Here is an 18,170-nt window from a genome sequence, read left to right on the forward strand (position 1 = left end):
TACTCCAAGTGTCATTTGGGGAAAAGACGAGGGTCATACATGAAAGTGACAGACAGTTCTTGATGTGATCACGGGAACGTGTGAACTACAAGAGGGCCCAGTCCAGCAGGCTCAGGACTCAGGCAAAGGCCCTCGGAGGACACATTCTCAGCCTGTCCCCACCCTGAATCACTGTCGCTTTAGCCAACCTCAGACGCTGGCCTTTACAGCCCAGGCAAATGAGTAAGAATGTACTCCCAAGAAAGATTTAAAGTAAACTTACGATTCAAACCCATTAAAAGAAAACACATTTAAATCCATGGCGCTATTCTAAGGAGTTTTAGTCTATGTATACTGATGTATTTCAGAAGCACAACAACACTGTGTCAACTTTCCTCTGCTTATGAAGATGTTTGTAAGCATCTTAGAAGACCTGATACACTAAGCCAGAATCACATGTGTGATGGGCCCTCCAGTCTGAATATACCGACCCGCAGAAATGGGGGGGAAGAATCCCTAGCTGCCAGGACACCGGGAGCAACTGGGAGACAGAATGTGTAAGCTAATCAATCACTCTCACTTGGCTAGAGCGCAGGGCTCAGGGAAAGGAGGCCTGGGCAAGGAGGGGCTGGAAGCCTGAGCAAGGCAGTGAGATGACTCAGGGTGTACACCTGACATGACAAGACCACAGACGCCTGGGCAAAGCTGAAGTTAAAAAGCTTCCGTGGAAAGACAGAACAGCAAAGCTTGGACAAGCAATTATTACTCAATAAAATAGACAATGTACCTCAATGCACAACAGTGTAGAAGATAGGAGAACAGGTTGCAGAGATAAAATATGAGTTTAAGTTCCAGTTCAGTCACTCACTAGCTGTGTGACCTTGGGAAAGTTACTTAATATCTCAGAGTCTATTTTCTCATCTGCAGAGACAATAGGCAAGTTGTAAACTGGATGTGGGAAAGCAGATGGCCTGCCCCCCACACAGTCAATGCTCTGGGAATGGCAGCTAGCGAGGATGGTAAGCACTTTTATATTTTGCCTCTGGTCGGTAAGAAGTGCTTGGTTATTTACGATAGGGAATAGTAAGTTCCATTTCCTACAAAGGACTTTCCTTGGGTTCTCAGTCCACTCAATCTCTCTTTTAAAGAGACCCAGAGCGCTCAGATTTTGTGTCCTGACAAAGTGCCACCTTCCCAGCTCCAGAATCACCCTCCAGCCCTCAGAGATCACTGCCCAGCAACTCGAGCTACACCCACATGGAGGGTGACATAAGGAACACACTGGGGACACTTCGGGGGGGGGGGTCTCTTCCTCAGACATCACTTGAACAAACCGAACAAGAGCCATCCTGCATCCCTGCAAGGTGCTTTTACCGGGGGCAAACAAAGCAATCTTGGCTGAAGTCAGGAAATCTTAACTTCCCTTTCTGTCCCACTGCATTACTAAAAGATCCCATTCATTCTTCCTAGTCCACTGCACCCAGCCTCCTAAGTTTACCTGCCACTTCATCGAAGTTACTATCTGTAGCAAAGCCACTGCAATTCTACTCAATCTCCATTATTTCCACAGATAATCAAACTGAGTGTTTCAAAATAAGACAAAAATGGGGGAAAATGAAGTGTGTGCGGGGGGGTGTAGTTTTTAAAAGTTCAAAGAAAAAAGCTGGAAAACATCCAAAAAGACAGAGGGCAGAAGGAGTGGAGGCAAGTCAGGTGTCAAGAGCGTGGTTCTCGCCTGGGTGAGGGCCCCCTGCACCCCGCGCGGCTCACCCCTAACGGCGGAAGTCCCTCCACGATGTTCTTCTTTCCCGAGAGGAGGTCTGACACCGGCCGTTTCTTCAGCGAGTCCCTCCGGGCGCGGTACCTCCCGGACGTGGTCAGGTCGGACTCGGACATGGAGGGTGTCAGCAGCCCGTCCCTCCTGGGCCGCTGGGCGTCGGCCCGCACGTGGACGGGGCTGCCGTCCCTCCCCCTCCGCTCGGCCTCGGGGACGTGGGACTGGGGCTCCAGGATGTGCAGGGGCCCCGGGGCGCGGGGGCAGCTGGGCGGGGCTTCCTGGGAGTAGGCCGCCCGGGGCTCGGGCACCGGGGGCGAGGGATGCGCTCGCGCGCTGGGCTCCTCCTCCGGGTCCTCCTCCTCCTCTTCCTCCTCCTCCTCCTCCTCGCTGCTGTGTATCAGCATGGTGGCGTCCGAGAGAGACTTTTTGTGGCCGTATCTCAGGCTTTCCTGCTCATCTGGCTCCTCTCGCTTGGTTCTTTCGATGACGACGTTTGGCTGGGAGCCCGCCGAGACGGCCCGCGGGGCCACGTCCGCTGCCGACGCCGACATGGTCCTCTCCTTGAGCCGCAGGCCGTCCAAGCCGTGGGTCAGCCCGGCGATCTCGATGCTGTTCCTCTTCTGGAGCTGGGCGTGCCGGGCGGAGGTGAGGGGCTCGCTGACCTCCTGGAGGGAGTGCGCCACCGGCAGGCTGTCCTCCTGGAACGTCTGCACCGAGTGATGGACCCGCCTGGTGATGAGATCCGGGTTGCTGCTGCTGATGTAGAGGTGGCGGGACAGGTCTGGGGTGCTGTTGGCGGGCCTGGGGTACGGGTAAGGGGGCGGGGGCCGGTACACCTGCGTTCTCATGATGTTGGGAGCTGGGTACTCCTGGGCCTGGAGCTGCACGTTGGTCAGCTCGGGCACGCTGACGGCACCCACCACCGGCCGCCTCTCCACGGGGTAAGGGTAAGGAGCCTGGCTGTGGAAACTGTAATTCAGACTGAATGGATAGTGGGCAGACTGGGGAGAGGTGAAGTGGGCGTGCTCGCGAATCTCCGGCTGGCTGTAGACCAGGGCATCGGGCCTGCTGTACGCGTAGGAGTTGCCGATGTTGAGGTTCCTCAGCGAGTGGCTCTGTCTCTCGGCGGGAGCCAGCCCTCTGCGCAGCTGCTTCATCACAGTCTCGTAGTCTGGGGTCGGGCGGTAGGACGGGGGGATCAGGGCACTGTGCCGGTGCGACGGGACGTAGTCCGGCCGCATGACGTCGCTCCCGGTGATGCTCGGGTTCGAGGACATGGGTGAGGGCTGCAGGTAGGGCTGTGGGTTATTTAAGGAGTTGGTGCTTTGGGCACTGTAGACACTGCCGTTCCGGATCCGACCGCTGAGGTCTATCTGGGCTCGATCCAGACTCGTCTGAGAGTGACAGTAGTATCCATTCTGATTGGTCACAAAGAGGTTATCTGGGGGGGAAAAAAACACTGAAGATGTATTTTCGAATGAGCCTTTTTTTTTTTAAATGAATGAAACTGGACCAATTACTCCAGACAAATACTGAGACAGATGCTGATGACATTTCTCAGCAGAGCCTATGGAATTCCATGTTAAGACAATCTGGCTCTTCGCACAGCACCCCGGGAGACCTCCAACACGTTGTTCCTGGGAGCCTCGCCTCCTCATCTGGAGAATGGGGATGGCTCTGCCTATGCCAAGGGTAGTGCCCGAGATTTCTGACATTCAATAAATGTCTGACAGTAAGAGTATAATCATACCACCAAATCTAAGTCTGACAGTAAGAGTATAATTGGACCACCAAAGACAGTCTTTTTCTGAAAGTCAAACACAGGTACTTTATCAGAGACGCAAACCAGACTTTCTAGAACTCTAGGGAGCTGTAGGCAGAGAGAGTGTTCAAAGCACTGAGTCTCTGACCCTGCTTTCTCCTCCTCCTGGAGATGTGGCCTTGCTGAGCTAGTTCAAGCACCACCTTTCCATAAATATCTCCTTATATGAAACATTAAGTTGGTTGAACAGATTCTTCTAGAATGAAGACAAAAGGGCCATAGTTCAGCAGGATCTGAGCCTCTTCAGGTTCAGTAGTATCGCCACTCACTTCACACCTCACTAGGGGCCAGAAGCCAAAAAGAACAATGCTCAGATAGCCTGCCCCTGCTTCAGTCAGACTGGGGTCCACAGCTTGCAGAATCAGGAACCTAATCTAATCCACTGTGGCTGCCTGTGTGCACCTGTTTGGGGCTAGAAGGAGGCATGTTTCTTCCGCCCAATCTGTATTCACCTGAAATACTAATGAGGGTGATTTCTAACACTTCAACGGAAAGCAGCAGTCAAGACGAGAACAGATACCATTAAAAACCATCTTTTTTTGTGAATCGAAAGCTCCATGATGGTTTTAAGTGACAACTGATTATCAAAATGAATATACCACAGTCTTACAGATGGACTTTATTCTGGTGGCCCTCACAGCCATGAAGAAACAGGCCTTCGGGAGTTCCTGTCGTGGTGCAACAGAAACCAATCCGACTAGGAACCATGAGGTTGCCGGTTCGATCCCTGGCCTCACTCAGTGGGTTAAGGATCCAGCATTGCCGTGAGCTGCAGTGTAGGTTGCAGACTCGGCTCAGATCTGGCGTTGCTGTGGCTGTAGTATAGGCCAGCAACTACAGCTCCGATTGGACCCCTAGCCTGGGAACCTCCATAGGCCACTGGTGCAGCCCTAAAAAGACAAAAAAAAAAAAAAAAAAAAAAAGAAATGGGCCTTGAATGCATCACTGTGTCCTTCCTGTTGACACACAATGCTTCCTCATCCTTATCCTTTTCAGGTATCTGGAACATGCTGCAATCTCAGTCTATGACTCCCCCGCGCCTCCCTGCTGTCATAGCTCAGCCTGCCTCCAAGCCTGTCTAGACTAGCAGAATACCCGCCTACGCGGCCTCTCTGTCTCCAGGCTCCTCTGGGCATCCCACAGACCATTCATTTAGGTGTAAAAGACTATGCTAAGAACTAATGGGGGAAAATGACTGGAATCCAGACAAATAAAAAGGAAGAGGTATGTACAGAAATCACCAGAATCCAAGGAAGCAGTGTCACGGCTGCAGGAGATCAGTGTTACAGGAGTCTGGAGAAGGGAAGGACAACTTCCAGCTTGGGCTGAGCTGACGTGTACAGGGAGAAGATCAAGAACCACCTCAGAAATTATGGCATTCGGCTGGGGGAGGAGGGGCGGTCCTTGCAGGGTAGGTGGCAGGGGTTTCATCAGTAGCCCGGCTCTTTACCCCTGGGCATACACAGAATCACACCTCCTCACCTCCGGATGGCAGGCACAGACATGCGACAAGTAACAGTCAAGAGAAAGTGAGCAGAGGGCACGGAACCAATTTCCATGCTTCCGTCCCCCTGCCACCCTGACCAACATTCCAGAAGGAAAGGGTCCCCCAGCCTGAGCCCCTGAAGCAGGCTGACATGGATCAGTGCCCTCCTGCCAGTGCATGGCGGACAGGTAACCTGTGCAAGCTCTCCTGTGTAAGCCACTGAGAGTTCAGAATTGTTTGTCTCCACAGCACAATCTTGCCCATCCGGACTAGTCAGAAGTGTACGTGCAGGAGGGTGCATGGGACAAGGGCACTGTGGCTGACAGAGCAGTGTGGGCAGAGCTGGGAGATGAGAGAACACGCTCAGTTTGGGGTAGCAGGTAGCTGGAGTGGGGTACAGAACAGAGGGGAATAAGACGGGGAAAGCAGCATGAAGGAACATGGCAGAGAAGGCTGAAAACTCTACAAAGCGACAGTCATCAGGGAAATGGGATGAGATGAGCCCAGCCGCTGAGTTCAGATGACCAGAGAGGGTGGGCCTGAAGATATCAGCTCCTGTGATGCAATAACTAATGAGAGGGTTTAAAACAATAAAAGGATCAGATTGGATCAGGAGCAAAGGGACAGGGAGAAGGGGACATGGAAGAGATGTTACATGAAGTTAATTAGAAGCAACAGGATTTGGAGTTCCCATCATGGCACAGCGGAAATGAATCCGACTAGGAACCCTGAGGTTGCGGGTTTGATCCCTGGCCTCACTCAGTGGGTCAAGGATCTGGCGTTGCCATGAGCGTGGTATAAGTCGCAGATGTGGCTTGGATCTGGAGTTGCTATGGCTGTGCCTGTGGCCGGCAGCTACAGCTCATATTAGACCCTAGCCTGGGAACCTCCACATGCCGCAGGTGAGGCCCTAAAAAGATCAAAAAAAAAAAAAAAAAAAAAAGGCAACAGGATTTGTAATTAACTGTCTGGGTGTTGAAAAGAAAAAGAGAAAAGAAAATTTACATTCAGTTTAGAATCCAAGTGCCCAGGAGAGCGACTTCATCATAAAGAAAAAGGAAGGAATGTGGGAAAAGGGACTGGTTTATGGAGAAGAGCAATGAACTCAAATGTGCTACGTTAGTTTGCAGCAACCTGAAACAGCTGCCACCATTGGCTAAGGGCATCCCACTCAGCCAGGTACTTGGCTGAGGGCTCACATGCGGTGGTAGCTCCCTAAACTGCCCCAACAACTGTCAGATGAAATGTGGGGCCAGGGCACAGGAGTCATAAAGGGGTGGGAAATAACGGGGTGACAGTCATCTTTGATGAACTCTGATACGAGGGGGGTGCAGCAAATGGGCAGACCTTCGGAGCAGAGAACAGCGATGGTACTGCAGGCGGAAGAACCCAGTGCACTGTGAGAGCAGTTTTTCAGGAGGATAGAACACTTGATCTCTGAAGGGAAGGAGGATGTGTGGGGTGCTGGGGACCTGTGACAGGGCAGCTTCAACAGAGAAGCAAAGGCGGGGGGGGGGGTCAAGAAGTAACCCACAAACAGAAGCGGTGCCCAGGTATCACTCTCAGAAGTGGGGTGGAAAACAAAAGAAAAAGAAAATTCAAACTGCAGTTTGGAGAGCAAGGAGGGAAAAAAAATAGCAGGATGCTTGCAGATGGTGGAAAAGAGATGACCAGCAAAAAAACACAAACACTGCAGAGAGAAGAGCCTTTTCCCACACGTAGGGGGTGCTAAGGGGGGCAAAACCAGATGAGAGCAGCGTGGGAGGTAGTGAAGAAGGTAAAAGCATCCGGAGGTGGGCACTATGGGAACCCACACCCAAACCCATCCCCTCCTGCCCACCTCACTGCACGGAAAGGCTCCCCTTACATACAAGCCTCGGCACCAATAATGCATCGCCACCAAACATGTCCCACGGTTCCCGGAGGAAGCAAGTCCAGAAACCTTGACCCCGCTCTGTGCCACAGCATTCCCCAGCCCCCGCAAAGCCAGGAGCAGCGATCCCAATCAGAAGCCCGCCTCTCCCTCTACCTATGGAAATTCACCTATCTTTCGAGGTCCAAAAAACCCTTCTCAGCCTCTCCGGCACAAGTCTTTCTGCCACTGAAAGACACAGTTGCTTGCTCTCATCACGTTCTCCGTATTCAAGTTATTTATACACTTGTCTTATCCCCCACCACCAGATTCTAAGCTGCTTACCATGTGGAATTACTTCTCTGCATAAATCTCCTCAGCCCTCACAGGAGAGCCCTGTACACAGAATAGAGGAGATGTCTGCAAAATGAAAGCTGGAGATTCAGCTTCAGAGGCACATCCTAAATACAGTGCCCTATGCTCATCATGTGAAAGATAAACGTAAGTAAATAAAAATAATGAGAAGGTCTCAGGCAAGGAAAAAAACAAAAGGAGCCTGGGACATCTTGGGCTGGAAAGCAAGAAAGCACTCACAGGCTACTGGGGGCGTATTAACAGGACATGGGAGCCAGCCTGAAGGAGCGCCCATGGGCCAGATTTGGGAACAAATTTGAGCATCAAAAAAAAACTTTTTTTTTTTGGCTTTTAAGAGCTGCACCTGCAGCACATGGAGGTTCCCAGGCTAGGGGTCGAATCAGAACTTCAGCTGCTGGCCTACCCCACAGCCACAGCAATGAAGGATCCAAACCGCGTCTACAACCTACACCACAGCTCGTGGCAACACCCTATCCTTAACCCACTGAGCGAGGCCAGGGATCGAACCTGCAACTCATAGTTACTAGTTGGATTCATTTCCACTGCACCACAGTGGGAACTCCTGAGCATCAGAATGGGTAATACGTATTTTCGCCCCGTGTCCAAAAAACTGACTCTAATGGCAGCTTCTTCTGTGAATCCAGGTTGGCTATAAACACGACAATGACATAACTTCCGCCAAAAACTATTCTGGCTTCAAGATCGCCACGTCTTCATGATTTATTCACATTATAATAATTTTGCAAGGCATTTCAGAAATAGTGTACTTTACCTTGGGAAGAAGTGTATGGTTCTGTATAGTGTCCGTTATAATGCAGCTGGGGCGGGGGAGCCATCACATAGGGCTGGGGTTTAGGCTAAGAAATGGAAAGTTGGAAATAGGGTTAAAACACATTGCCTATGTAATATATGCAAAGTAATTCTCTGCTGCTTTCTTTCTCTCCACTAAAAAAACTTCTACAGGAGCCAAATGTATTTTATATACGAAAAATAAATATGAAGACTCGGTAGCTTTTCAGTGTTGCCCAGAATGGCCAGGCCAAGCCCTGGGCACTGACGTCAGACATCGGACAGCACAAGAAAACAAGGTGCATCCAAGACCTAAGAGCAAAAAAGGAAAAGACACAAATTTCCTGAATTCCTGTATAAAAAACGGAATATAAGAAGCTTATATGTAGCAAATTTAACCTTCTTAGGCAAAATCACATATCTACTAATTTCTGCTTACTCCCAGCTAACAGTTAAAATTTTTAATATTAGGTTGAACCTAATACTTAAGTATGTGTAATTATGTATATATTATATAAATATTAGGCTTCACCTATGGAAAACCACCATTTCTTTGATCAAGTATCAGCACGCTGTCATAGTTCAAACTGAAAATCACCACTGCTAAAAGCAGATTTTATCAGGGAAGATGACATCACTAAAAGAGAAGAAAGCAATGCTATTTTTCCTTCTTTCTTACCAGAGACATCCTTGAGGAAGACCTCCTCCTAATTGGGTTCACTATGACGGGCTGAGTTTGCCTATAAAATAAGACACGTGTTTGAGAAGAGCATATATATATATGCTCATATACACATAACCTTCCTAGTTCTACAAAAATAAGTTAATAAAAAGGTAAAATGAGGAGTTCCCGTCGTGGCTCAGTGGTTAATGAATCCGACTAGGAACCATGAGGTGGTGGGTTTGATCCCTGGCCTTGCTCAGTGGGTTAAGGATCTGGCGTTGCCATGAGCTGTGGTGTAGGTCGCAGATGCAGCTCGGATCCCGCGTGGCTGTGGCTCTGGGGTAGGCCGGCAGCTACAGCTCTGATTAGACCCCAAGCCTGGGAACCTCCACATGCCATGGCAGCAGCCCAAGAAATGGCAAAAAAGACAAAAGAAAAAAAAAAAAAAAAAAAAAAAAAAAAGGTAAAATGATACATCTTCTAAACCAAAAGACAGACTAATTCTAAATTAAAGAAAAGAAAAGAGATTCTCTGTCTCTGGGGCCTTGACCCTTTCCTGCTGCCCACACCCCCGGATCCACTCTGGGATTTGAGCCTCATAGAGCATCCATCACCTGGACTACCAGAGGTGTGGGCAGGCGTAACCTTCCCTGGTCTGTCCAGGTAGAAGCTCTGGAGTGAACACAAAGAGAAGAAATGAGGCCAGGCTAGGGGGCCACAAATTCATCCTGAGGGAAGCAAGGTTCAGTGCAAATGCATCTCTCCTATGGGCCCGTCGTGGCACTAACCACCTCCATTCGCAGTCCTGAGGAGTGACCATCAACTGCCAGCCTGAGGGCCAGAAGCGATGGGAGGCGCCTTTGATGAAGAGCCTGTTAACCGCAGACTACAAACATGATGAAGAGATCAGTTTCTAACTTTGGAAACTTAAGAATCTATATATCCTCTGCGGAACTAGATACAGAAAGCAAAGAGAGTTGGAAAATTGGTTCAGTGGGGCTGGGGTAAATCCATTTACCTTTCTTTGTAAGAATCCTGTTTTCTTTTTTAAAAAACACAATTTGAATGTTAAGGAGTGCCAACTGACATCTCTCAGATAATCTGAGATTTTTAAGCTATTCACAGCAAGCTCCATCTTTGAATAAAAGTAGGTCATAAACAAGAAACGGAAAAGTCCTTTTGTAATCCTATCATTTTTCAACAGAGGCAGGGATTTTTTGTTGTTTTTGCATGGTTTTATCGCAAATAAGGTCTAGGCAGCTAAACACATGGGATTCTTGGCTTTGTTAATGACATAACTTTGTCAAAGCACTTAAACTTTGATCATCTATTCCTGGCTCATGAGCTTATGTGACATGTAATTACTGATGACAAAATATTCTGTGACCCTTGGTTATAGTGTTCTAAGGACCAATTACTAGAAAATCCATAATCACAAAGTGAACACTCATTCCATTTAATCAGTAAATTTATCATAATATCAAGCCTCGTGTCTCATAAACTCACATTCCTAACACTAATTTCTTACATTCAAACCCTAAATATTACTAGCTAATTTTGACAAGATTTTTGAGATAAAAGAAAATTACTGCTTATGAGGAGCCTATCAGGTAGCTATAATTCCTTTCACGAGTTGACTTTTTTGATCAAATGCTTTCTTTAATAATTTCCTTTTATTATCACTGGAATATTAAGACTACTGAAGAATATATGTTTCTTTCCCAAAGGAGGCTTCCCATTCTGCCAGTAATTGTTACACAACAATAATAAAATAGATATTAATTCAAAATGCAAAAATACCTGCATCAATTGGGACTTTTTTAAAAACACTCCCTAACTGCACATTAATATATTTTTAAAATTAGTGTCCAGAATTTAAAGACACTGCATTTGGTAGCCTAAAAGTTTGCTTTCCCTTTGTTTATTCCCCATTGTCAATGCTAGGTTTAGGCAAACTGGGTCCTTTGAAGTTTATATTTAGGTCAGGGACTCACTAGATTGACCAAACTTTTTTTTTTTTTTTTGTCTTTTGTCTTTATAGGGCCGCACCTGCAGCATATGGAGGTTCCCAGGCTAGGGGTCTAATCAGAGCTGTTGCTGCCAGCCTATGCCAGACACAGCAACACGGGATCCAAGCCGCGTCTGTGACCTACACCACAGCTCACAGCAACACCAGATCCTTAACCCACTGAGCGAGGCCTGGGATTGAACCCGCAACCTCACAGTTCCTAGTCGGATTCCTTTCCGCTGTACCATGACGGGGACTCCTGACCAAGCTTTTAAAGTACTACAAATTCAAAATTCAGAGATGGACAGAAAGGTTGCTGACAGAATCCCCCAACATGTCCAGCTGGGAGCAGAAATAAACTTAAGTATACTGAACACAAAATCCAAGGATGCAGAGCTTAGAAGCACAGGCGGCAACTCCCACACTATTTTGACACCTTGCTGGCAGCACCCAGGATGGAGACAGCTTAGCTTAGTACACAAGGGAGGATGGTGTAACTGCTGGTTGTGTTTTGGGGCAGTTACTATGCTGATGGTTGCTGCTAAAAATGAGACAGCTGAAGGTCTTTGCGGGGAAAGAAAAACAACAACACTGGAATGTGTGTCCTGGAGAAAACAAAGTAAGAAAAGGCTGCTAGTCCGCCCAAGTAAAACAGATGATATTACTTATTGAAACAGTGCTAAAGGCTGTACATGATTACCTCCTGGAATCCAAACACCAGCCCCATAAGGGAGGCTGGTTATTATTCTGATTTTACAGATGAGGAAACTGATACTTAGATAATGTAAATTGCTCCCGGTCACATGGCAAATAAGCAGAATGCAGCCCGGATCTGGTGGTGCTGTGGCTGTGGCATAGGCTGGCAGCTGCAGCTCCGATTCGACCCCTAGCCTGGGAACTTCCATGTGCCATGGGTGCAGCCCTAAAAAGACAAAAAAAAAGAGTTATTTTCGGTCTTATTACCCATCAAAATATTAACAGCTAAGAATTCATGTCCTTCACCTGGGGAACAGGCACTACATGCACCTCCCACAACGTGAAATGGATTATCGTCCATCATAAATTTATAATTACATAGGAAGAGTTCGTGAAAATGGACTTCCATCATCTACTAGATGTACAGAGATTAAAAACAAAATGTGGAAAATATCTCAAACACAATTTCATTTTAAAAACACTCATTTTCCTTAGATAAACATAATATATGCAACTGAAGATCTAATATAAATGGCTTTATTTATGTTTGGTGATAAACAGCAATATTTTTTAAAAATGAGATTTCTAAGACCTAGTCATTTTCCACATCAAAAAATTGTTTTCCTTCTTAACTGTAACATCATTACCAGGTGGTACTGTGCAAAAAAAAAAAAAAAAAAAAAAATAGTATTAACCACCAATACAGATGCTCACTGGAAACTTTTTTTTTTTTTTTGTCTTTTTGCCATTTCTTGGGCTGCTCCAGTGGCATATGGAGGTTTCCAGGCTAGGAGTCCAATTGGAGCTGTAGTGGCCAGCCAATGCCAGAGCCACAGCAACACCAGATCCAAGCCACATCTCTGACCTACACCATAGCTCACAGCAATGCTGGATCCTTAACCCACTGAGCAAGACCAGGAATTGAACCTGCAACCTAGTCGGATTCATTAACCACTAAGCCACGACGGGAACTCCTGGAAACATTTTATGGTTTATTCAAAATGACTGATTCGCCATTATTTTGAAGAAAAAGAATGAACTGAGATTAAGTAATGATGGCTCAATATTATGAACACTCTTAAACTTATGAAAGGCTTTAAATTTATGAAAAGGCTGTGGTCCAATGATTGCCTATCCACTGCTTTATGCAGAGCACACTTCTGCATAAAAAATATTGCCACCCATGGTTGGGTAAGTAAGCAGGCCAGCCCAGAGGAGCCCCAAATGCAGCAATCCTGGCACCACCGACTGTAGCCACTAGGGGGAAGCACTTTCGTATACAAATGTACCCAGATCTCCAAGCCAGGCAGCCAGCAGAGGAAGCTTCCCACCACCACCCAGAAAGCAGGAGTACTGCCCACCCCCCCACCCCACCTGTGTCCATTAATGTTTTCCAACCCCCCCCCCATCAGCCAACCTGCAATGGGTCTCACACAAAAACACAATCGTGGGGGCAGGGGTGCTAAGTGCTAATCTTTAGCTAGTTCCCAGGTCATGTCCTTTTCTTTTCCTTCATGCATCCCAAAGATAGGCCTGCCTCTTTTTATTTGCACTATTGCTCCTAACCAGAGTTTTTTCACACCCTGGGTCCCTGTAAAACAGAAAGCACCTCACAGCCTTTCCTCTTCTTTCCTAGCCCCAAGGAAAGAAATGTCCTTCCCCCCTCCTCCCTGACTTATAATCAGTAATAAAAGGAAACCAACAAGGAGAAAAAGGTCTCTCCTTCCCTCCTACTCCAACCACTATCACACTCGGGCTTCTGTCGCTGGCTAAGCCCTCTCACTCGAGGAGCCCCGCCAGACACCTGGGCAGGAAGATGCATGAGAGGATGCCCTGTCCTGGAGGGGGGCCAGCGGACAAGACACACCTGTTCTATCCTCATCAAAACAGCAGACCCACGACACGCTGACAGTCTAGCGTGGTGACTGCAGCCCCAGCTTCTGCCTTTCTGCTCTCAACTTCTAGTTCTTTTTTTTTTTTTTTTTTTTTTTTTTTTGTCTTTTTGCCTTTTCTAGAGCTGCTCCCATGGCATATGGAGGTTCCCAGGCTAGGGGTCTAATTGGAGCTGTAGCCACCGGCCTATGCCAGAGCCACAGCAATGTGGGATCTGAGCTGCGTCTGCGACCTACACCACAGCTCACAGCAACGCCAGATCCTTTACCCACTGAGTGAGGCCAGGGATTGAACCCGCCACCTCATGGTTCCTAGTCGGATTCGTTAACCACTGCGCCACAACAGGAACTCCCTCAATTACTAGTTCTATGGCAGGAGCGTGCCTCCTCTCTCTAAGTCTCCACAACTTCATCTGCAAACAGGCAACAGTAACTGTACCACATCTTTGCTGTAAACATTAGAGGAGATAAAGGCTCTCAGCATAATGCTTCACACAGAGAAAGCATTTACTGAATTAGAATTACAGTTACACAAGTTCCCATCATGGCTCAGAGGTAATGAACCCAACTAGTGTCATGAGGACGCGAGTCTGATCCCTGGCCTCGCTCAGTGGGCTAAGGATCCAGCATTGCCATGGGCTGTGTATGGTGTAGGTTGCGGATACAGCTAAGATCCTATGCTGCTATGGTTATGGTTTAGGCTGGCAGCTACCATCTGATTAGACCCCTAGCCTGGGAATTTCCATGTGCTGTGGGTGTGGCCCTAAAAAGACCAAAAAAAAAAAAAAAAAGAGAGAGAGAGAGTTATGGTTACAAGCTGGTACTGAGGACTAAGCAAACTAAATGCATGGTGCAGGGCAGCACTGAAACTGGATCTGGAAGAATGATGAAGAGTCTGCCAGAGAAGAGGAGGAAGGATGTTCCAGCAAAGACCTGGGGCCACAGGAGGCATCCGCCTAGTAGGGACAGATGGTTCTAGGAGCCGGGACGAAGGGTCAGCTAGGTACGTGGACCCAGGAAAGTGTCAGAGGACTCTGTACTTGGCCCAATGGTTAAAGAAGGCTGGGGAGAGAAACAGGCTCAGATCTGGTCCTGGGCCATGACTGAGAGCAGGGCTCCATCTCTTGCTCATCTCTCCAGGAGACTGGCGAGAGCAGGTGAGACGGGGCAGGTAGACCCGATGGAAGCAGGTGCAGTGCGCCAGAGGGGAGAGGACAGCTTCGAGGGGGGGTGGGATGGAGTGAAACCAGGTCTCACTTCAGCTGCCATTTTGCTGGGAAGCCTTTCCTCACTGGGTGGTCCCGGGTGAGGTACCCTTCTCTCAAGGGGTCCCACAGCACCACCGGCATTCCAAACCGGGGCACTGAATTCTTGCTTCTGTAGGTTCATTTAGCAAAGTCACCGAGGCCACCTGTAGCCAAGGCCCTTGCTTGGCACTGGGAACACAGGGGTTGTCCTTGGCAGTGCAGCGGAGCCCCAAGGGGATGCAGACAGTCAGCAGGGAAACAAGCACACAATTCAAGTGCTTAGCACCACGAAGAGGAAACCAACAGGGTAAAGGGATAGAGGGAAACAGGCAGCCAGGGAGGGATCAGGAACTTCTCGGGCGAAGGGCACCTCTGAGGAGACAGGGATGAAGCAGGAGCAAGCGTGTGAAGACGCGGAGGAGAAGGATTCAGGTGGAGGGAGAAACATGTGGACAGATCAGGAAGGATGCTAGTGCGGCTGGAACGGGGTGAGCGAGGAGGAGGGTAAAGGAAACAAGGCTGGGGCCAGGCAGGGACCAAATCCCATGCGGCCTCGTGCCTTGAAGTATGATGGGATGTCAGTGCAGGGTTTTAGGAAGATGAATAGGACAGACTCACGCTGCAATAAGGTGATTCTGGCTGACGATGGAAAGTAAGCCGCAGGCAGGGCAGGTGCAGTGAGGGAGAGCCAGAAGGCTCTAGCAGTATGCTGGATGAGAACTGCGGCACTAAGTTATCAGCTAAGAAGGTACCGGAGTTCCCGTCGTGGTGCAGTGGTTAACGAATCCGACTAGGAACCATGAGGTTGCGGGTTTGGTCCCTGCCCTTGCTCAGTGGGTTAAGGATCTGGCATTGCCGTGAGCTGTGGTGTAGGTTGCAGACGCGGCTCGGATCCAGCATTGCTGTGGCTCTGCGCAGGCCGGTGGCTACAGCTCCGATTTGACCCCTAGCCTGGGAACCTTCACATGCCGCGGGAGCGGCCCAAGAAATAGCAAAAAGACAAAAAAAAAAAAAAAAGAAGAAGGTACCAATCATCAGATTTAGATAGATTTTGAAGGCAGAGCAGGCAGTGTGCGGAGGAACTGCATGTGGGATGAAGGAGAAACAGGAATTAAGCAGGACTCCTAGGTTGAGGCCTGAGTGCCTATGGTGTGCTGCCATCTGTAAAAACGGAAAAGAGCAGGAAGAAGCAGATTCTGGGGCCGAAAGAAGAGGAGCAAGTCAAGAGTTTGGGGTTTTAGGCATAGGGAATTTGAGAGGCCTGTTCAGCACCCAGGTGGAGAAGTCAGGTAGGCAACAGGGTAAGTGTGAGTCAGGAGCACAGGGAGAAGAGCAGTCGGTGTACTTTTATCATAGAGCTGCTACTTTGAAGTCAGGGTTAAGCTGAATCCCCTAGAGAACAGTGTAGATAGGAGAGGTCCAAGGATTGAACCAGCAGAGGTGACTGAGAAGAAATAGCCTAGAAGTTCCCGCCATGGACAGTGGGATAAGAATCCAACTGCAGTGGCTCGAGTCACTGCAAAGGCACCAGTGTGCGCTCCGGCCCAGTGCAGTAGGTTCAAGGATCCAGCACCGCCACAGCTGCAGCACAGGTCGCAGCTGTGGCTCGAATTCAATCACTGGCCTGGGAATCTCCACGCGCTGCAGATGTGGCTATAAAATTTAAAAAGAGGGAGTTCCCATCGTGGCGCAGTGGTTAACGAATCCGACTAGGAACCATGAGGTTGCGGGTTCGGTCCCTGCCCTTCCTCAGTGGGTTAAGGATCCGGCATTGCCGTGAGCTGTGGTGTAGGTTGCAGACGCGGCTCGGATCCTGCGTTGCTGTGGCTCTGGCGTAGGCCGGTGGCTGCAGCTCCGATTCGACCCCTAGCCTGGGAACCTCCATATGCCGTGGGAGCGGCCCAAGAAATAGCTAAAAAAATAATAATAATAATAATAATAATAAAATAAATAAATAAAAAGAAAAGAAAAGCCTAGAAAGAAGAAAAGCAGGAGAGGATAGGATCCTGGTTGCCAAGGTGCCAGGAGGAAGGGACGGGCAGAGGTTCAGTGCTGCCCAGCAGTCAGTGGAACAAATGCCTGAAATGACGGCCAGATGAAGGTCACTGTCACTCTGATGAGTGATGGCAGTGGTGTGGGAGCTTAGGGGGAACAGGGTAGAAGGAAGGAAAGGGAGCAGGATTACTAACTCTTTTGAAGAAATCTGCTATGAAAGAGAACAGAGATACGGCGCCGTGGCTAGAGGGCACGTGAAAGGAAGGAGGTAAAACATCACAGCTTGTCTGTGTCCTGATGGGAACGATCCAGCAGAGAGGGGGAAAGCCATGTGCTCTAAGAAAAACGGACATTAGGAAGAAGGGGGTGTGAGTTCTGCAAATGGCTTGAAAAGCTGAATAATCTTTTATTACTTGAAATGTTAAAAACAAATTCCCTTTTAGCTTTTAAGAATTAGAATAATTCTAGCGACAAGTTGAAAGAAATCTTAGAGGCATGTCTATAGTAACTAGAGGTTGGTCCAAAGCTAAGGCTAAAAAAAATTAAGAAATAAAATTTTCAGGCATTCCCGTCGTGGTGCAGCAGAAACGAATCTGACTAGGAACCATGAGGTTGTGGGTTCGATCCCTGGCCTTGCTCAGTGGGTTAAGGATCCAGCGTGGCCGTGAGCTGTGGTGTGGGTCGCAGTCGCGGCTCACTCAGATCCCGCGTTGCTGTGGCTCTGACGAAGGCCAACAACTACAGCTCCCATTGGACCCCTAACCTGGGAGCCTCCATATGCCACGGGTGTGGCCCTGAAAAAGACAAAAGACCAAAAAAAAAAAAAAAAAAAGAAAGAAAATTTTCATATGCAAAAGCAGAGACTGTTATAAAACTGTTATTAAAATGGCATCTTTTTAAAATTTGCCTCTCTAGAGCTCAAGATGTAGATGAAGACTTTCGCACGCATCGTGTCCTACAGATCCCAGAAGCAGGCTATACTTACAGGCTACACTGATTCAGTCGGTAAAATTTGTGTCGCGCGACGCAGAGTCTCCACACGTATTTCGCTGTTTCCAGGTCTTCCTAGGAAATGAAACATGCATAAAGTAAATGAAAGCACATCCACAACTTGAAAAAGAACTTATCTGAGAATAAGACGGGACTAGGTGACATAATACATCAAAGTCGTTTTAACACACTGTGATTCTTTCATTTTCTAATACTGCACTCATGATATGAACGTTAGAATTAGGATTCAGATTATGAAGACCATAAAAAAAAAAAAAAGCTGCTCAACATTGTGATTCTTACATGAAATAGTTTAAAAATGACAACTGATGAAAATGTCATTTTATGATTGACAAATAGGTACTCAAAGGCATTTTTAAACAAAACATTTGACTCAGTGACTCCTTGTCTTAGTTAAGCAAATAAAAGAAACTGTGAAATAGTATGTCTATAGAGCTATTCACTTCTCAGTGGAAATTAAGATATCAGTATTTACTTTTTCCCCTCTTTAATAGTCCCTTAAATTTAATTTCAAGATGATCATGGGAGTTCGGAGTTCCCGTCGAGGCTCAGTGGTTAATGAATCCGACTAGGAACC

At 48.0% G+C, this 18,170-nt stretch overlaps 1 protein-coding gene across 3 annotated transcripts in view; it reads right to left on the reverse strand.

Annotated features, from left to right (window-relative positions):
- PTPN21 (protein tyrosine phosphatase non-receptor type 21) overlaps positions 1-18,170 on the reverse strand; it is an 82,190-nt gene that overhangs the window by 14,093 nt on the left and 49,927 nt on the right. For all 3 annotated transcript variants that reach the window (XR_014811262.1, XM_003356769.5, XM_084969976.1), the window contains exons 10-13: positions 17,568-17,647; positions 8,760-8,820; positions 8,064-8,148; positions 1,750-3,197 (exon numbers count right to left, since the gene is read on the reverse strand). Coding sequence is in view for 2 of the 3 variants with exons in the window: in XM_003356769.5 (XP_003356817.3) it covers positions 1,750-3,197; positions 8,064-8,148; positions 8,760-8,820; positions 17,568-17,647 (1,674 nt within the window). In the remaining variant the exon portion in view is untranslated. The remainder of the gene's footprint in view (positions 1-1,749; positions 3,198-8,063; positions 8,149-8,759; positions 8,821-17,567; positions 17,648-18,170) is intronic.

The sequence above is a fragment of the Sus scrofa genome, chromosome 7, assembly GCF_054392235.1.
Source record: "Sus scrofa isolate SSC_HxYL_T2T_F1_AM1 chromosome 7, Sscrofa_HxYL_maternal_Yorkshire_Landrace_v2.0, whole genome shotgun sequence".
Taxonomy (NCBI): domain Eukaryota; kingdom Metazoa; phylum Chordata; class Mammalia; order Artiodactyla; family Suidae; genus Sus; species Sus scrofa.